This window comes from Neopelma chrysocephalum, unplaced genomic scaffold (assembly GCF_003984885.1).
Source record: "Neopelma chrysocephalum unplaced genomic scaffold, ASM398488v2 Primary Assembly neopelma1_42, whole genome shotgun sequence".
In the NCBI taxonomy this organism is placed as follows: Eukaryota; Metazoa; Chordata; class Aves; order Passeriformes; family Pipridae; genus Neopelma; species Neopelma chrysocephalum.
In genome coordinates, this window is record NW_020897700.1 from 8,558,394 (window position 1) to 8,575,787 (window position 17,394).

Here is a 17,394-nt window from a genome sequence, read left to right on the forward strand (position 1 = left end):
GGAAAAAGCTATCTTCAATCAATACATTTTGTTGAACTAAAATGCATTTTAATGCTGAGTATTGGTCTTGTTTATATATTTAGAACTAGAGAGATATTTTTCAAAAGTTTGTGCAGTCTATTTTAAACTAAAAAGGCTAATATTATTTACTCTGGTTTTCTTTTAAACAAAAGTAATCTGGGGAAAAAAAAAGGCATCAGAGAGCAACTCAGGTTGGAAGGGAACTCAGGAAGTCATTTGGTCAGCACCCCTACTCGTATCCAGGCCAACTTAGACAGAAAAATTTCAACCATGGGTACTTGTCACAAACACGGTATCTCCAGTAGCAAGCACATAGAGTCTGGTCCCCAACTCTTCTCCAACATGTTGGAGCCTACTAGCTCACTGATCTCCTTGGGTAAGCAAACATGAGGATGACAGCAACACCTCCACCAAAAGATTAGCAACAAGAAAAAGAGAAGCTGTACTAATTCCTTAACTCATCCTCTTTCTTGCAACTGGGTTGCAGGCAATATAGTAAATATTCCTTATGGAATGTTATTGAACTTAGTGACATGACCATACTGTTCATATCTGTAAATAAAATCTTACAAGGGAAACGGCAAAGTGTTAGAAATAACATGGACACGAGTGAAAGCAGTTACAGCACAGAAGGCATCAGGGAGAAGTACACAGGGGCAGTAAACATATTTCAGGCACAGTCGATAGAGCTGAAAGATTAGGGCCGATCCAAACACAGGAAGGAAGAACGGTGAAGATAGGATATAACTTGAGAGCATAAATGAGACAGAAAACCAGAAAAAAATATGAAGAATCAGGAGAGTTTTTGTCTCCTTTTCATGCAGGTGTCCACACTTTATGTAATAACCCTAGAGAGAGTAACAAAGACCCCCAGAACTCCTGGATGAGCTAACATACCAGAAATAGCAATAGGTGGGAAAAGCTGAAATCCAGGGAGTTGGGGAAGAAAAGGATTACCCCTCCCTAGCCCAGAATTCCAAATCTCTCTGAAGTAAACAATATGGTGAGTTTCCTCTGGATTGTGAGGAAGTGGCAACCTGAGAGCAGGCTGTCATCTGTATGAGCTTTTGGTAACACACAGGAACACAGAGTGATTTCAATTGCCATAACAACCAGCGGTCATCTAATCTCTTCTTTCCTGCAGTGGAGCTGCTATGTCTGCTTGGGTAACACCACCCCTTTTCCATTATCCCTTGCATGACAACAGGAAGTGGATGACCGTGAAACTCAAGCTCATTTGTTTCTCCATTCCGTGCTGAAAATGCACTGCAGGGTCCAACCCTGGCCCAATTGAGGTGCACTTACTCTTCCTTCCTCTACATAAACAATCTGCCCAATCCACTGCATGTTTCCAGGAGCTTACAAACATGTACTTACCTTTGTGAGAACTTGGTTCTTCATCCCTATTTTACTTATAAGACTTTTCTTAACATGATGTTTCAAAAACATCAGAACAAAAATAAAAAGCAATGAAAACATTTCTCCTGGGAGCTTACAGAAGAAAAGTCAGGGAAAGAGACCGAAATGGATGTTCTGAGGTTTTACACTAATTTAGGCAAAAATAATAATATAATATTATTAAAATAATAACATAATATGTATTTTTCACCCAGTAAACCATAATGGCTACAATATGTTGGGTAAGTGGGTCTCTAAACACTGGATGCACAGTAGTTACACTAATTGACTAACTCCTGTGAACGGAGAATGTGCAGATAAACACCAGGGAAAAAAAATTATTGTGCCTGGACAGTCAATGACACTGTAAACTTAATCATGTCAGCCTTCTCTCTGGAGTTTAAGACTATCACTTTTATTATTCCTAGGACACAGTACATCTCCGTGGTTCACTAAGCCAGCAATGATGATGGTAGATGCAGATCTTTGAAGTTCAACATTGCCAGCTAAGGGTAGTTATGGGTTTTGTTCAGAGCTCTTTCAGGTACTTACAAAAGCAGAAACAGACCCAAACTCAACTGATGCTTTCCTGCATGGCAGACAGGAGCAATGACATTACTCTGGCTCCCCTTTTTCCTATTTTAAATACAGATTTCTTGACTTTCTCAGGACTTTTCTCTTTACAGCAATCTGCCCACATCATGTCTATACACAACCTACCCCCCTGCATTCAAAAGTCTCCTTATGGTCTCCCTTCCTCCATTAATAGAAACAAAGGAAAAAACCCCAGTAGCTTAGAGACTCTAGCACATAAAATATTGCATGACAGCAGTGGTGTTATTTAAGATTATGTAGCGGTTTAATAATTCAAAAGCAGAAACTGTCTGGACACTGAATCATCAGACATGTACATTTTCCGTATCTCAAGAGAGTCTACTATGCCATCCACTGAGCTTCCAGACAGAAGATTATGTCTTGTTTGCTGCTCACAAAGAACACTGACCTAGAGTGAACTCAGTTAATGTAAGACACTTCTTTTAAGTGCTACACATATACTTCACATATTTAGAGAGTGAACAATTATAAAGGTGAATGTCAGAGGAATTTGCCAGTTTTCAGAAAACTGTTTGCTTCAAAAGCAACCTACCTAGTCCAATACACATGTATTTCCTACTTTGAAATTTTGAACATCTTAAAGTTATTTAAATATGGATGATATATTGTGGACAAAATTTGGGAGAAGAAAGAAAAATAACTTTATTAAAGGCAGCACAGGCTAAGGTTTGATGTTTTCTTCATCCACGTTCATACAGATAAGAGGGTCTGGTTGCCAAACACAGAACAGAGGTTACATTCTTAGCTCCTTATACTGGATTTCAAAGATTTACATTTAATGTATGGGATTTAAACCATGGTCAATAAATTACAAAATAAGGCTGTGCAAACATCTCATTGTTTAATTCTAAGTGAGAATAATGGGAGCAGGTGCAGGAGCAGCCCTCTTGCTTTTTTAAAAACCTGACAAATAACAGAAACCACAAATAAGATGTGCATTATCATTACAAACTTTTTGAATAAAATAAATTCATGAAAAATACATCTCAAGTAGTATTTAAATGGTGTTAAATCTGCTAAAATGATTTTCTCCTGAGCTGATGCTAAGGCTTAACAAGGGATAAAAGAAATACTCTGATTGGCTCATGAAATACTAGTTAAGGATGTGGAGTGGTTGCTATGTGATGTTATAAATAATTAGCATACCTTATTTCAGATAGAGCCATGGCCCAGATTTATGCCTGCACAATGGCTCAGCAAACTAGAGGGCTAGACTGCAACTGTAAGACCCTGCACTGAGGAAAAAGGTTTATTATTCTTAGGCAGTTTTGAGAATAGCATCTGGGGTCTTAGGAAATTTATCCACACCATGAAATGCAGTGGAGCATCTGTTCATTAAAACACAAACAACACAGGCAGACAAGTGCTGCTACATGAAAAGATACAGAGATGTTATGTGACAATAACAGATACATCTACAGTGGTAATGCCCTCCTCTCCCTCAGAGCATCAGCACCTAATTAGGAAAAATAAATTATAAGATTATGACAGGATATTAGATATTTTAAAATAGCCACAGAGAATACAAGGGCTCAAAAAGCTACAGTTGATTTATTAGAGAGTTTGAACAGACAAGTGAAAAATACCACTTAGCATAAGAAGTTCTCTTTACTGGAAAGAATAAATTCTTTAGATAATCCTCATATGCTGAGAGAACATGTATGCTTGCTATGCTAAACATGTCATGGCTGGTAGAGAAAAGCATTTCTCTAGAGAAGGGAAAAAACTGGACAACAATTTGGTGGATTTTTTTTTTCTTCAAATAACTTTCTTTACATTTTGGGAAGTGAGGCTCTCTTTTTTTATCTCAGACTTGAGAAATTCACATGTCAATGGCTAGCAGAAAAAAAAAAGGCAGCAAGAAACTATGTGCTAACTTGCCTCAGGCTTCTTCTGAGCAGTGTCTAGAAAATAATCCAGCCTGCTGAATTATTTTTCATGTTTGGTTCTGTCTAACAAGAATAGCACAACACATCAAGTCTACTGATAATCATGCTCCCAGGAAACTCAAGGGGTGCCACCAATAGAGTATAATTTCCACCATGCAATAATATTTATATAAAAATATTGATAGAATCACTGAAAGAATACCTGAAATCTACAGAATTCTTCTAGTACACAGCTATACAGAAAAGATGACTTGGTAAAAAAAAAATCACCAAAATTAATTAAAAGGAATTACAATTGTGAATTTTGACTTCTTTGTATTCTATCCCTTACCTTTCAACTTTTACCAGTATTTTCAAAATCAGTCAAGCATACTGGAAAAAAAACTACTGATAAACAAAACTACAAACTGGAAGAGAAAGCCAGTATTTACAAAATATGCTTACAGTATTTTTTTCCACTGTGCGATTATTAAATGTCAGGTAAAAATGTTTATTCCAAACACAACTCTCAATCCAGAATTACATTTTAAAATCTCAGAACTTACTACCAGTTATAGCAAGAGCCATGTAACCTTCAAGGCTTTAAGTAACTCTTGCTCTGAAATGTAAGGAAAAAATTCCAGACAGCAGAACATGGCTATGGTTAGGCTGCCTAGATGAGACAGAGGCATCAGTAGTTTTCCTGCTGAAGCATTTTTTATTAGCTGCTTTTTGCAACTGTAAAATAGGTACAGTGGAGAAGTTTCTCAGCTACTTTAGAGAATTGTAAACGCAGGCACAGAATAGTTAAACATTCTTGCCCAGAATCATACAAAGCACAAATGAAGAAGCTGTGCTCTCTTGAGCAGTAAACCTCTGCTCAATGCTTTTGCACCACAATTAAAATGTCTCTGTAAGATGCATTTTGCATGATTCACCAGCTCCAGATACAGAGGGCCAGTAGTGAAGCAGCATATTCAAGAGTACATTCTTGTCATAGGATTCCTCTTTTTGACGTTACAGTATCTTTAATCCAAGATAATTTCCATTTACCATTTCATAAGTATTATCAAGTGCTTCCAAGAATATCTTCTGAACAGTTCGCCAGCATTTATCAACACAGCAAGCGTACCTATGGCTCTCCAGACTTTTTAATTTAGTCTGAAGAGAGTTGTCAAGTTATCTTTAAATCTTTTGTTTTATTATTTTTCAAGCAAGGGCAGTACAGAAGCAAAAGCCAGAACTGTGTCCAAGAAGGATCTGAAAATCCCTGGAAAGCAGGCTGACATCGTCCTTTCAGTCTAAATATAACCTCTGCCTGAAGCAGGCACATCATTGTCACTGGACTCTACAACTTCCATCACGCCACATCCCAGGTGAGAGCCTATCCCAGGTGGAAGAAGACATGCAGCATGTGGGAATCCCGCTCTTTAAGAGAGAATTCTCTACAGACACCTCAATGAGGTTATCTCTATGGAGATTGGACAATGAACTGGTTGAATGATGTCAACAGAGCTCTTATGAGTTAGCTACAACTGGCTTGAAAGCCACAAGGTGAAATAAGTCTGCTCTGGCTATGACACATCATGCTTTTTTCCCCATAGCTACTAAAGAAGTGCTAAACTCCTTTGACTATGATAGAGAAAAATGTGAGAAAAATCACAAACAAGCCTATTCTGATACTATCTGAAAAAGAAACAAGCCAACAGCTTGCTGTTTAGTACCTCAAGTAATTTTTATTATTTACATAAAGTCAGGAATTAACCCTGCAAAATGCATCTCACATGAATGGCCTTATCACAGAGAACTCAATTCTCCATATGTTTAAGAATAAAGAAAAGGTTCTAAGATTAGAACCCTAAGGCGTCCTTTTACTTTTGCTTAGCATGTCAGGATTAGTCAATATCCCCATCCAGAAGGGACTGGGGATTGTTTAACTGCCCTTTTACAGACATGCACTCATCTGACCGATGATTTATTAATGACTGCTTACCTGGGAAGCAGGTGGTTAGGTGCTCCATTAGTGCTTCTTGTGTGACTTGCTTTCGGGCAGAGTTCATTGCTGAGATGGCCAGGCAAAGGATTTCCCCAAGTGGAATAAACTGCGACTGAGTGATGGGAGACATGCTGATGGGTGATACATCACCTGTAAAAAGACAACAGATGTGCAATGAAGCGTTTTGTTTAAAAATCTGCTCATAGAACAAGGATGTAGAGATACAACTAGCAAGAATTCTCAGAGCTCTCTAGTACTGGGCTGGAGATAAAACCCTTACAATGGAGAACCATCCAGCTTATTTCAAAACTTAGACATGGTGACTTTTGGAAAATGGGAGAGATATGCTATGCAGACATAGTTTCTCAAAGGGTGCAATAGACAGATTCAGAAAAATGCCAACAAATTAGTACTCATGGTTGCAAAACCTCATGCTTAATATCCTACTAGGTAACTGCACAAACAAAATAGTTGCATATATTTCTCTGGACATAAAAGGGGAGATTTCACTCCCCTTCAAAGGACAGTGGTATGGACCACCTATCACTTCGACTTGATATGATATTTTTTTATTAATAGTAACAAAGACCAGAAAAAAATGTTGGTCAGTTAATGAGTAACATTTTCATTTAGCTGAAAAAGCACGGAACACTCCTTAGAGTCCCAAAAACATCAAAACACCTTAAGATTGATACCCTGAATAAACCTCTCCTGGATCTACGTGTCAAATGCCTTCATATGAACTACATATTTTTAAGAAGAGAAGTTTCAAAGGTTCCAGGATGACCCAAAAATTAACTTTGTTGTAACTTTTCTCATGTTGTCTTTACAAAGAATTCATTAACCTATACTTAAAAAAAAAAAGAAAAATCTTAAAAAAAGTTATAGGAGAAATTACAATTTGATAACACTAGCATGACTACACAAATACACATACACAAAATATGCATTTTAACATACTTTATCCAAGTACAAAAATACTTTTTGATTCTGCTCTGTACCTCCTCTTGAAGTGGTAACAGTTCCTCAGTGCAGTTCCCCAATGATGTCAAAGAGAGGAATGTAGCAGCCTAAAACATTTTCCTTGCCAGTGGAAAAGGAATAATAAAGAGTAACAGATAGAACAAGGGGTGCTTGACTACAAATCCTATTCTGGCCACAGGTCAGTCAATAGTCAGGGATTAAGTTTTACCTAAATAGCTTTGAAATTTCAGGAAAATCATCCTATTTCTGCTGCCACAGAGCAATACCTTGTGATCAAATAATGAATCAAATTACTGGAAATTAATTCAAGTTGAAACTTTCACCCACAATTCAGAGAATCCAATATTTGCCGTATTAATCCTATATTCCTATTGTGTCTACTAAACAAGAGGAGCAGCTTCTAAGACTGATTATCAAAGTGCATTTAATCTTGCATTATACTCAGCACTTTGGGGGGAAAAAAAAGAATTGGTGGGAGTAGCAAATTGCATAACTGTTTCAGTGAGACTTGTGGGCAATATTTTTCAATCACCAGCTGCACAATCTGTTGTACAACAGTGATACACATCACTCAAGACACAACAAAGATTTAAGAATAGACATTTGTGCTATGCTGTCTCCTGATTGCTTCTGCTTAATCAGGTCTGACCAGACCAATGCTGCATTCCCAACACAGCAGCATTCTTCCAGCTTCAAGCTTCAACATAGTGCAGTCCAAGATCCTCATTCTTATCAGACTACAGAATTATGACCTTAAAATATAACCTTCTCTGGACATATTTTATTCATACACACCTAAAAGTTCTTGCCACATGCCTTACAGACAATAGCAAAGAAGATCACATGTAGCTTACAGGGAGACATGAGAGATACGCTTCCACATGACTTGGGAGCAAACACCTTTTGTTCCTTCATCATTTGATAATGGATAAAGAACATCACAGTTATTATATTCCTATTTACTAATAATTATGTCTGCTGTCAGCTTAAACTCCTTCATAGCCAAATCTTTGTAATCATCCAGACACATAAGTTTACCAATTCTGATCACCAGTCATCATTCACTTTGTGTAGGGGATCAGTTTCTCTAATGATTAGTTTCATGTCTAAGAAGCATCAGAATTATGATAAGAATTATGCAGATTTAGCTAAGCAATTTAAGAAATTATGTGTCATGGGTATTCTTGTGAGCACTACTAAATTAAGTTCAGTGCAATGTCAAACAGATTGGCATATATTGGCCTCAGATGAGGTTTAATCTTATCAGGTTCACTTGGCACTGAAATGGGCTCTCTGGTGTCCTGGTTTTGCCTGGAATAGAGTACCTTTAAGGGCATCCAGGTGAAGGGCAGCAACTTACTCAATTGTTTTATCTGGATCATCACAGACTTGGCAATTTCTTAAACTCAGGCACCCTGGAAGGAGTATCCCTGTGCCTGCTCCCAGCCATGCACTCACACTGCCACCTAAACAAGTGCCAGGATGGGAGAGAGTGAGGAAGACCTCTTTCTTTCCCTTGAATGGGAACAATTCATTCACAGCTAACCAGAACAATACTTAGGATATAAGAAATGGGCCTTAATACCATAATCAGCCTCCTGAAGTGGGAAGGGGACTCAAGGAGTTTTATACATGAAGCTTTGCTCTGCAGCCTTGCACCTGCCCCCAGAGGGATGCTTGGAGAAGAACTCATAAAACAGTTGCTCTGCTCACTCCCAGGAACAGCCCATCCTTCTCCCCTGACTGCCAAGAGCCTGCAGAGATCCACCTCTGGGATCACTTCCAGTTAGGACTTGTTAATGTTAAATTGGCTAAGTACAAGTTTTAAAAAATAATAAAGTTTGCCTGGATTTTAGTTTAGTAACTTTGCACAATCCTTCCTTTCAAAGCAGGCCTTCAGCATGGAATTGCTTTGTAGGTAAGTGTGCAGAAAACATTCGGTCTGCAGATTTGACCCCTGCCAGCTGGACTCTTGTCACCAGGAACAAGCCAGGAGTTTTCACTGAAATACTAACTATACATTACTCATCAATACAAAACATTCAGTATTGGTTCCTTAATGTTAACACAATCTCTAGCAAAGCACACTGTAGTTCATATGTCAGGGTAACACACATCCTGCTTGCAAATATTTGGGAGCTTAACAACCATTTAATTAACAATAAAGATTACTATAATTGTCCATAAAATCATAATTTAAACAGCTTTAAATGCAATACAAATGTTCACCAAATATTGGTTTATGTGAGGGCCTTTCTTTCTGTTTTGTAAGGGACTGTCAACAGTTAAGCCATAATCTTTTCCACTGAGTGCTTTTCAACCTTCTTCATTATGACAAGGGCACTCTGGTTTCACCTCCATTGTGACAGAATGATCTCCATAGCTTGTTGTTCTTAACTGTCTGGAGATAGTCACTAGCTCTTGTTTAAAAAGGCTAGCACACATTTTGAGCAGACCTAATCATAGAAAGCCAAAATCCCCTCACTCAGGGAGGCTCTAATTTACCAGATTTTATCTTGACTATCCTGTGGCTCTGGGAAATTACATGTACTCTGTGGTTATAGTTAAGTGAACAAACTTCTTTGATGTACAATAACAGCAAATATCTTGCATCTATGAGATAATATATTATATTAACATCAATTACGCACATAAATACTGTTTAGCCTGTTGAACAGAAGGTTTACTAGAACTCCTTTAGGAAAGATCTGCTTAAAAACCAGTAAATAAGCTTTTCCTATTTTTTTTTTGAAGACCACATCACTTACATAAAACATCTAGCATATGGCTCCTGTTAGCTCTGACTGATGCTTGTCTCAAACCGCTTTCTTTCAAAACCAAATTACTAGCCTTGACTTTCATATATTTATGCTCCCAATTAAATGAAAACCGGAGCTCAGAGAGCAGTTTTCACCAGCTGACTGCATGCTTTGTTTAAATATAAGACATATACATATATATACATAGTTTTAGCTCTGTTTCCGCAGTGTCTGTCCAAACTTTTCTCTAAATAATTTAAAAAAAAAAAGTTTTCTAGACTTCTGGTTTTAAGTAGCACTTAATTTTAAAGAATGTCTAAGCACTTAAGAAAGAGTGAATGGGAACTGTCCTCATTTATGCCCTGGGGATTAGCAGCACTGCCCTGGGGAAAAAATTATTTTTATTACTTAGAACAAAAGATTATGTAGCACATAAAATAAACACTTAGCTCTTACACAGCACTTTTATTCAGTGGTTTTCAAAACATTCTGAAAAACTGGGAACTATAACTATCCTTAACATGTAGATGAGAAACTGATGGTCTAACATAGCTGTGAATGAAAATTCACACATCCTGAATCCATACCAGCCAGAACTTTTCCTGTGCCAGTGTATCTAGTGTGTTTTGTTCTCTGAAAGTCTGGGTAGCACCATTTCAGGAGAAAATGAGGCAGACTACATTCTGCACCATGTATCAACAATTCAACTATCAAGTACATACTGATGACGGAATTTTTATTAGTGATTCTACTGCTGGAAAGAAGTGACCTGGAAGTCAAACTCTTTGTCTCATGAACTTTGCACAAAGATTACTTGAAAAATCACCTCTTCTCTTATAAATGGAACCATTGTGAAGGAAAATTAAATAAGTTACAGTGCAAAACCACACTTTATGAGAACTTATACACCCTATTCCCCTGAAATAGGGAAGAGACCCTCTGATTACACTCTGCATCCAGTAAAATACAGGAAGGCAAAGTTTCACCTTTCCATTCTGACTCTCAACACCTTTTTAATCTTTTGTTTCTTATGGATCAAGACAACCTCTAAACATGATGTTTAGCCTGATTTCCACAGAAAATGAGGTTTGCACAATCACAATCATGTGCCAGAAAGGTTGAGCCTCACTAGACAACAGTGATTCTAAAACAAGTGTTTGCTACGCATGTCCAATCTGTACAATGCTTTAGGCATAGCCACCTCCCACTAGACAGGAGAGAACCCAGTCAAAAAACACTTGTCAAGGGAAATCTGACTTCACTGCCTTTGCTGCTTACAGAACTACATTATTAAATAGAAAACATGAAAGCCAGAGTAGAGTAACTTCATGATACCTCATGATTATAGTGGTGGTTGCAATAGGACTCTCCTACAAAAAATTTTTTGCAAACGATTTCTTGCAAACAAAATTCTGATCTTGTTGATCAGAACAGTCTGTTCTGATCAACACATGCTTATGATTTCACTCTGGGAAGAACTACATAAAGGTCATTTTCAAACAAAAGGTAGCTAACAAAACCAAAACTACTTGTAGTGGGCAAAAAGAGGGCTCTTCAGTCTAGAATATTATCACTTTTTACTCAAGAATACTGTAAGGAAAAAGTCTCTTCTAGAAAGAGTACCTTTTCAGGTTTACTTCAAAAAGGGACAGATGCTGAAGAAGTTACATGTCTGGCCTGGGTTGCACAATTACTCCGTTTTGCCTCCCTAGGTGACTGAACTATTCTAATTAAAGAATACTTACATAGATGTAGTAAGCAAAACTATTCTTATGTGAATTCACAATGAGGACATATAATTGCCATTTTAAGCTAGATGTTCACATTTGATTGAACAACAGAAGGAAAAAGGAGGAATATGCAGATTCCTGTGGTATTACCCAGACTACTCTGAAATATCTTGAATCTGCACTAGTACACTAACACAGAAAAGATCACATATCACTGGCAAAATCTGAAACAAAGAAAATTAGAAGTGTTACTTGCACTGTTCTCAGGCATAGCTTAAATCCTCCTTTTAAGCTACATTTCCTGCAGTATTTTTATGAAAAGAGCTGCAGGCCGTGTTTACTAGACAGCTACACGTATCAGAGTACTGATAACAATAATAAAAGAATACATTAAAGATTCATCCATTTATTCCTGTTTAAAGCAGCTTAAACAAAGGCTCAACAAACATACATTCATTCACTAACCAGCAAGCTCCTTCCGCACCTCTGAAATGCACACACACCAAAACAAATAATGAACACTTCCAAGAATGTGACCACTCCAAATCTAAACATGCTGAAGAAAATAGGGCAAACTTAGTATAACCATATAACAAACACTTGCCTCTAAACAAATTTCTAGTTCTTTACCAGCTACTAACTTCAACTATGTAAAGTGATTTTTTTAATCATTCAGACCCTGCTAAAATAATGACCTCCAGGTTCACCAAGTGGCACTAACTTTCAGAAACAGGTGCTAAATTGCTCACAATCAGCAGACTTGTCTTACATGCATCCATTTTGTGCATTTCCTGTGATTTAATTTTCCTTTTCTTTGTTCATGTCCTGTGGCCAGCTGCCTCCTGGTCCAAAGTGATATCCCAGCACATGTTACAACTATGATCATCAAAAGTTTCTGCTGGAGCACGGAACTTTCCCAGAGGATTCAGTCAGTTGAGGAGATTTCTGTAGTGTTGCTTATCCTGGGAAGGAAGAGGGTGGGACTGTAGTTTTTTAATATATTGTGTGCTTTAGAATGTGTTTTCCCAAACAATATTTTTCAAATGCATCTTTTAATAAATGTCCGTGTCTATATTCCTGGCACACAATATGTTAAAAAAGGGGGACTTACCTGAACCCCTATGGTCTGGTTCCATGCTCCAGTACAGTATCCAGAGTAGCTGTGATGTAACAACAATGTGCAAATTGGGGCTTTATATCACTGTGGAGGCTGGCTGAATGCAGCATAGCTCAGTGCCACAGGACCTGAAAGAAGAAAAACAAAGCATGCTTTCAGGCATTAATATGCTGAACACCCACCTCTTAAAGCAGGAAATAGGGGCATACTGGAAAAAAAATGCAGTTATCTATGCAGGTCCACTGAAAGGAACACCATTTCACACAATTCTCACATAAGCATGAGAAATAAATGGTTAAGAAATTACAGGGGAGGCGGAGGTAGAGAATCTAAAAGGGACTACAAATATAACTCCCACACAGTGTTTTGAAAACATCTCTTTTTGCCCTGTTTCCATGGAATGGCTGGAATCACGTTCCGACACCACCCCCTGTTCCGAAGTCACTCACAGTCTTTGCAAAGCACCTCTCCACTGCAGTGCCTCAGGATTCTGCAGTGTCACTCCTCTTCTCCCTGGCTCTCTGCAAAGTGAAGTCATAGGAATGGATCAGCCAACCTGACTTCTCACTACCCTGCCCAGAATCCTTTGTGAACTGAAATGAGTCATCGCTCTGAAAAAAATCCACAGCGCAATGTTCCAGGTTTCTCCCTGTGTCTGCGCTGGCTTCTTTGTCTTTGAAACGAAGTGCCTATGCTTCTGGAACAGTGCCCAGCTGCATTGTACAGGATAACAAGCCAGCCTTCTCATTAAGTGGACAAGAAAGCTATTTACATGCATTAGCAAAGACAAGTAAGTTAAAGCTTTAACCCTCTAGTCAAGACAAAAAAATTACCCCTAACATATCATCCTGATGTAACACAACTCCTCCAGTACACAGAAACACAAATGCACAGACATATGTGGGTATACACACACACAGAGCAGTATTTTCTTAAATTATTCACTATTTATCATGACATGTACCGTTTTCACTCTACTGATTAAAAAGAAAGATTTACTCTCCTTTGTCAGTCCTGAAGAGTGCTGCAGACCTGCATGTAACAAACAGCTCTGCTCGATCAAAGTTGTGCTGCTGCAAACTGTTTATCAAAAAATTAGAAGCAGTGGACAAGTTCTTGCAAGCTCATTTTCCATCATCCCATTCACCATTTGGGCTCACAACAAAGTGAGCCCTGAAACCATGCCAGACAAAAAATGTCAAACTGCTCCAAGTGCTGAAGGCCAGCAGAGCTGCTTCAAGTTCTTCTGCTACTGACAAAGAAGGTAATGCTCAGAATGAGGTCACTGTGTCAAGATCTCCCTCAGTGCTAGGTTTTCCTTTGCTTGGTGAGGACATGCTAAGCTAAAGCATCAGAAAAGCACAGAAGAGGTAGGAATAATGTGTGATGAGAGACAGATGCTGCTGTTTTGAAGAAACATTTTTAGTTGTTTGGAGATTTTCTTTTAAAATAGGGAAATATTCGAAATTGCCTTTACTGCAAAAGAACTATTTCTAGTCATGATGCAGTCACCAAAATGAGTGAAACGCAGCACTTTAGGACTCACCTGTGCTGTGCTGGAGCAGGCAGTTCTCCTAGCTGCTCCCCTAAATGAACGTACCAGGTGTTTAGGACCAAATGAAATACAAAAGTCACCACCTCCCTATGCTGCAAGCCCTGGCCCTACATCAACCCTGGCAGCGAGAGTCCAACCAAGCCTAAAATAGGTCTATGCAAGTGTTTCAAGATAACAAGTAAATACCTGGGTTACACAACTAACAAACATCACTTTTGGCTGCAGGTCTATGGCAACTGTTATGCAGTAAAGCCATACTATAAGCAGGCTAATTTACCTGTGTAAGGTTAACCAGGTGCTTTGCTACACCTGTAGTTACACAGCAGCCATGACCTCAACATGAAAAGCTAGGGCTTTGCTATACACACATCAATTTCTGTGTTCCTGAAAGGCCTCATTCCAGGAAATTTGCCCTCAACTTTAGAGGAGTTTTGCCTTTCCTGGGGCTGCAGGATCAGCCTGAATACCTCTAATGAATCCAACTTGGCATTTGCAATGTTTGGGTCCCCTGGGATCATCCTGCAGGAACTCTAATTGGTTGTCTGCTAAGTACACACCCATTTTACAGCAACGAAACTCATTCCACGAAGAAAAATTTCTGTAGACTTAAAAGTGAATTACAACAAGCACCTACTGAAAGAAAAAAAACGAGAGCTCCAATCTGCTTTCCCTTTGCACATTCATGCAAAGCTAAATAGCAGGGTTTATGGATGCTGCACTGTTTTCACACGCACACTGGTTCTTGCAGCAGTAGTCGTGCTACTGTCCCCAAAATTAAAATACTGGAGGAAGAAAGATAAAGGTAATAGTGCAGCCAGAATACCTTTTCTCTCTAACAAATTTCTCTAGCATTTGAACCCAAATTATATGCTTGGGACCAGTCAAACTATTCTGAACAGACTGACACAACTGCAAGCTCTTTCAGTGAGAGAATTCCTCCTGCACATGTGACACCTAGAGATACCTGCAAGGCACCAAGTGTGCGCATGTACCTAGGGTGCACAGACATCTCACATGCACAGGCACCTAGGCATGCCTTTACTCAAATTCATCAGCTTACAGCCCTTTAATCAGTATCTAATCACTGCCCTGAACTGGAGGACCATGACTGTGAGAATGATCAACTCCCAGTCAACTCTGACATTGAGCAGGATCTGCTGCTCCAGTTGGATCCCTACAAATCTATGGGCCCTGATGGGATTCATCCCATAATCCTCAAAGAGCTGGCTGATGTCATTGCAAAACCTCTCTCAATGATTTTTGAGTGGTTTTGGGAATCCAGAGAGGTCACAGCTGACTAGAAGTTGGTGAATGTTGTCCTGATTTTCAAGAAGGTCAAGAAGGAGGACCCCGGAAACTACAGACCTGTCAGTCTCATTTCAATGCCTGTAAAGTTATGGAGAAGATTATTCTGGGAGGTGTTGAAAAACCCCTGAAAGACAACGCAGTCATTGGTCACAGCCAGCACGGCTTCATGAGGGGAAAGTCCTGCTTATCCAGTCTGATTTTCTTTTATGACAAGGTAACCCACCTAGTTGGATCAAGAGAAGCCAGTTGATGTAATCTTTTTGCATTTCAGGAAAGCTTTCAATACTGTCTCTCACAGGATCCTTCTGGACAAAATGTCCAGCACACAGCTGGATAAACACATCATGTGGTAGGTGAGCAATTGGCTCATGGGTGGAGCACAGAGGGTAACAGTGAATGGGGTAACATCAGACTGGTGACCTGTCACTAGTGGGGTTCCACAGGGCTCCATCTTGGGCCCTGTGCTCTTCAACACCTTCATAAATGACTTGAACACAGGACTGGAAGGGATATTAAGCAAGTTTGCAGATGACACAAAACTGGGAGGAGCTGTTGATTCCTTCGAAGTCAGGGAGGCCCTGCAGAGGTGGTGACCAGTGACAGGACCTGAGGGAATGGCCTGAAGGTGGAACAGGGGAGGTTTAGGTTGGGTATTAGAAAAAGGTTCTTCACCCAGAGGGTGGTTGGGCACTGGAACAAGCTCCCCAGGGAAGTGGCTACAGCACCAAGTCTGACAAAGTTCAAGAAGTGTTTGGACGATACTCTCAGGCGCATGGTGTGACTCTTGGGGATGGCCCTGTGCTGGGCTGACAGTTGGACTCCATGATCCTCGTGGGTCCTTTCTAACTCAACATATTCCATGATTCTGTGATTAAGAGCAGCAAGAAGTGCCTGATACCTCAAGCCTGGCAGAGAGCAAAAGGGAAAGAAGAGACCAGCAGTGGGAAAACGTAAATGAGAATGTTTAGAAGTGCTGAAGCTGATGCATAAACCAGTGCTGCCACCATCAGTGATGTTACTGCAGTGTGGCCTTACAGGAGGACGGCCTGGCCAAAATACCATATGCACTCCCCAGTCAAGGCAGCTACTCTGTTCCTTCATCCCAGATCTCCCCCCAAGCACATGATAGAGGTTAGTACTGAAACAAAAGCTATCTTTTTGACAGTTTACAGTACAAATACACCATATACTCCTCTCTGTGTTACTCCATGCAAGGATGTGCATCCAAATAGACCAGTACAAAATACAGTATAGCCCGAGATCAATCTCCATCCTACAGTGAGGAAACAGATGATCTAAAGATCCCATTTTCTTCCTTTGCACACACATAGTGCTGAACACAGACTCCTTTGTCAAACTCAACATTAGCGTGCATACATCCTTAAGTCTCCTGAGTCAGGGCCTGGGATTCCCTTCCTTTGCCACAGCCCTTTCACCATCAGTAGAGGGAAACTCAAGAGGAAGAAAGGAATATGCTCAAATGGGGACACACACACACACGCCACGCTCACCACACATGACAACACATGACAGAGAACAAAAAAGGTTAAAAAAGAACACGGTCAGAAGAGGCCAAGAAGGTTACCAAGAAGGTAATTCAGACTAGCCTGTACCAGTTATCATGGATCCCAAATTTCGGAGGCTAAAATCAGCCATCAGCACTCAGCAAAGCCTGTAGTTGCAGAGACTATAGTCATCTACCATTATGATTACTTCTACAAGAACCAATTTCACAAAGCAGAAAGCACCAAGTCACTACACTAAGAACACAAACCATGAACTCTGTGGCTCCAGAACACACCAGACTAAGGAACATCAGACTTACATTTCTTTAGGAAATCTCTTAATACTAGAAATTGTGACATATTAGTGCTTCACTAATAATAACTTACTTGTAGTATGCTAATAAGTTCCACTTGACTTACCTGAACAAATCTCCCAGTTCTTTAAGAATTCACTTAAGAAAACACAAGAGGAAATATGATCAGGATATTAAGCTCAGTAATATCCCAACAAGTAATGCCCATCTGTTTTTTTGCTAAT

At 39.4% G+C, this 17,394-nt stretch overlaps 1 protein-coding gene across 7 annotated transcripts in view; it reads right to left on the bottom strand.

Annotated features, from left to right (window-relative positions):
• STOX2 (storkhead box 2) overlaps positions 1-17,394 on the bottom strand; it is a 149,483-nt gene that overhangs the window by 13,712 nt on the left and 118,377 nt on the right. For 3 of the 7 annotated variants that reach the window (XM_027676637.1, XM_027676638.1, XM_027676642.1), the window contains exon 2: positions 5,896-6,048. In XM_027676637.1, coding sequence (XP_027532438.1) covers positions 5,896-6,048 — 153 coding nt within the window. Of the gene's footprint in view, positions 1-5,895; positions 6,049-6,879; positions 6,902-12,140; positions 12,348-12,482; positions 12,617-12,937; positions 13,010-17,394 lie in introns of those variants that run through there. The other 4 variants (XM_027676639.1, XM_027676643.1, XM_027676640.1 and 1 more) reach the window with 4 other exon arrangements.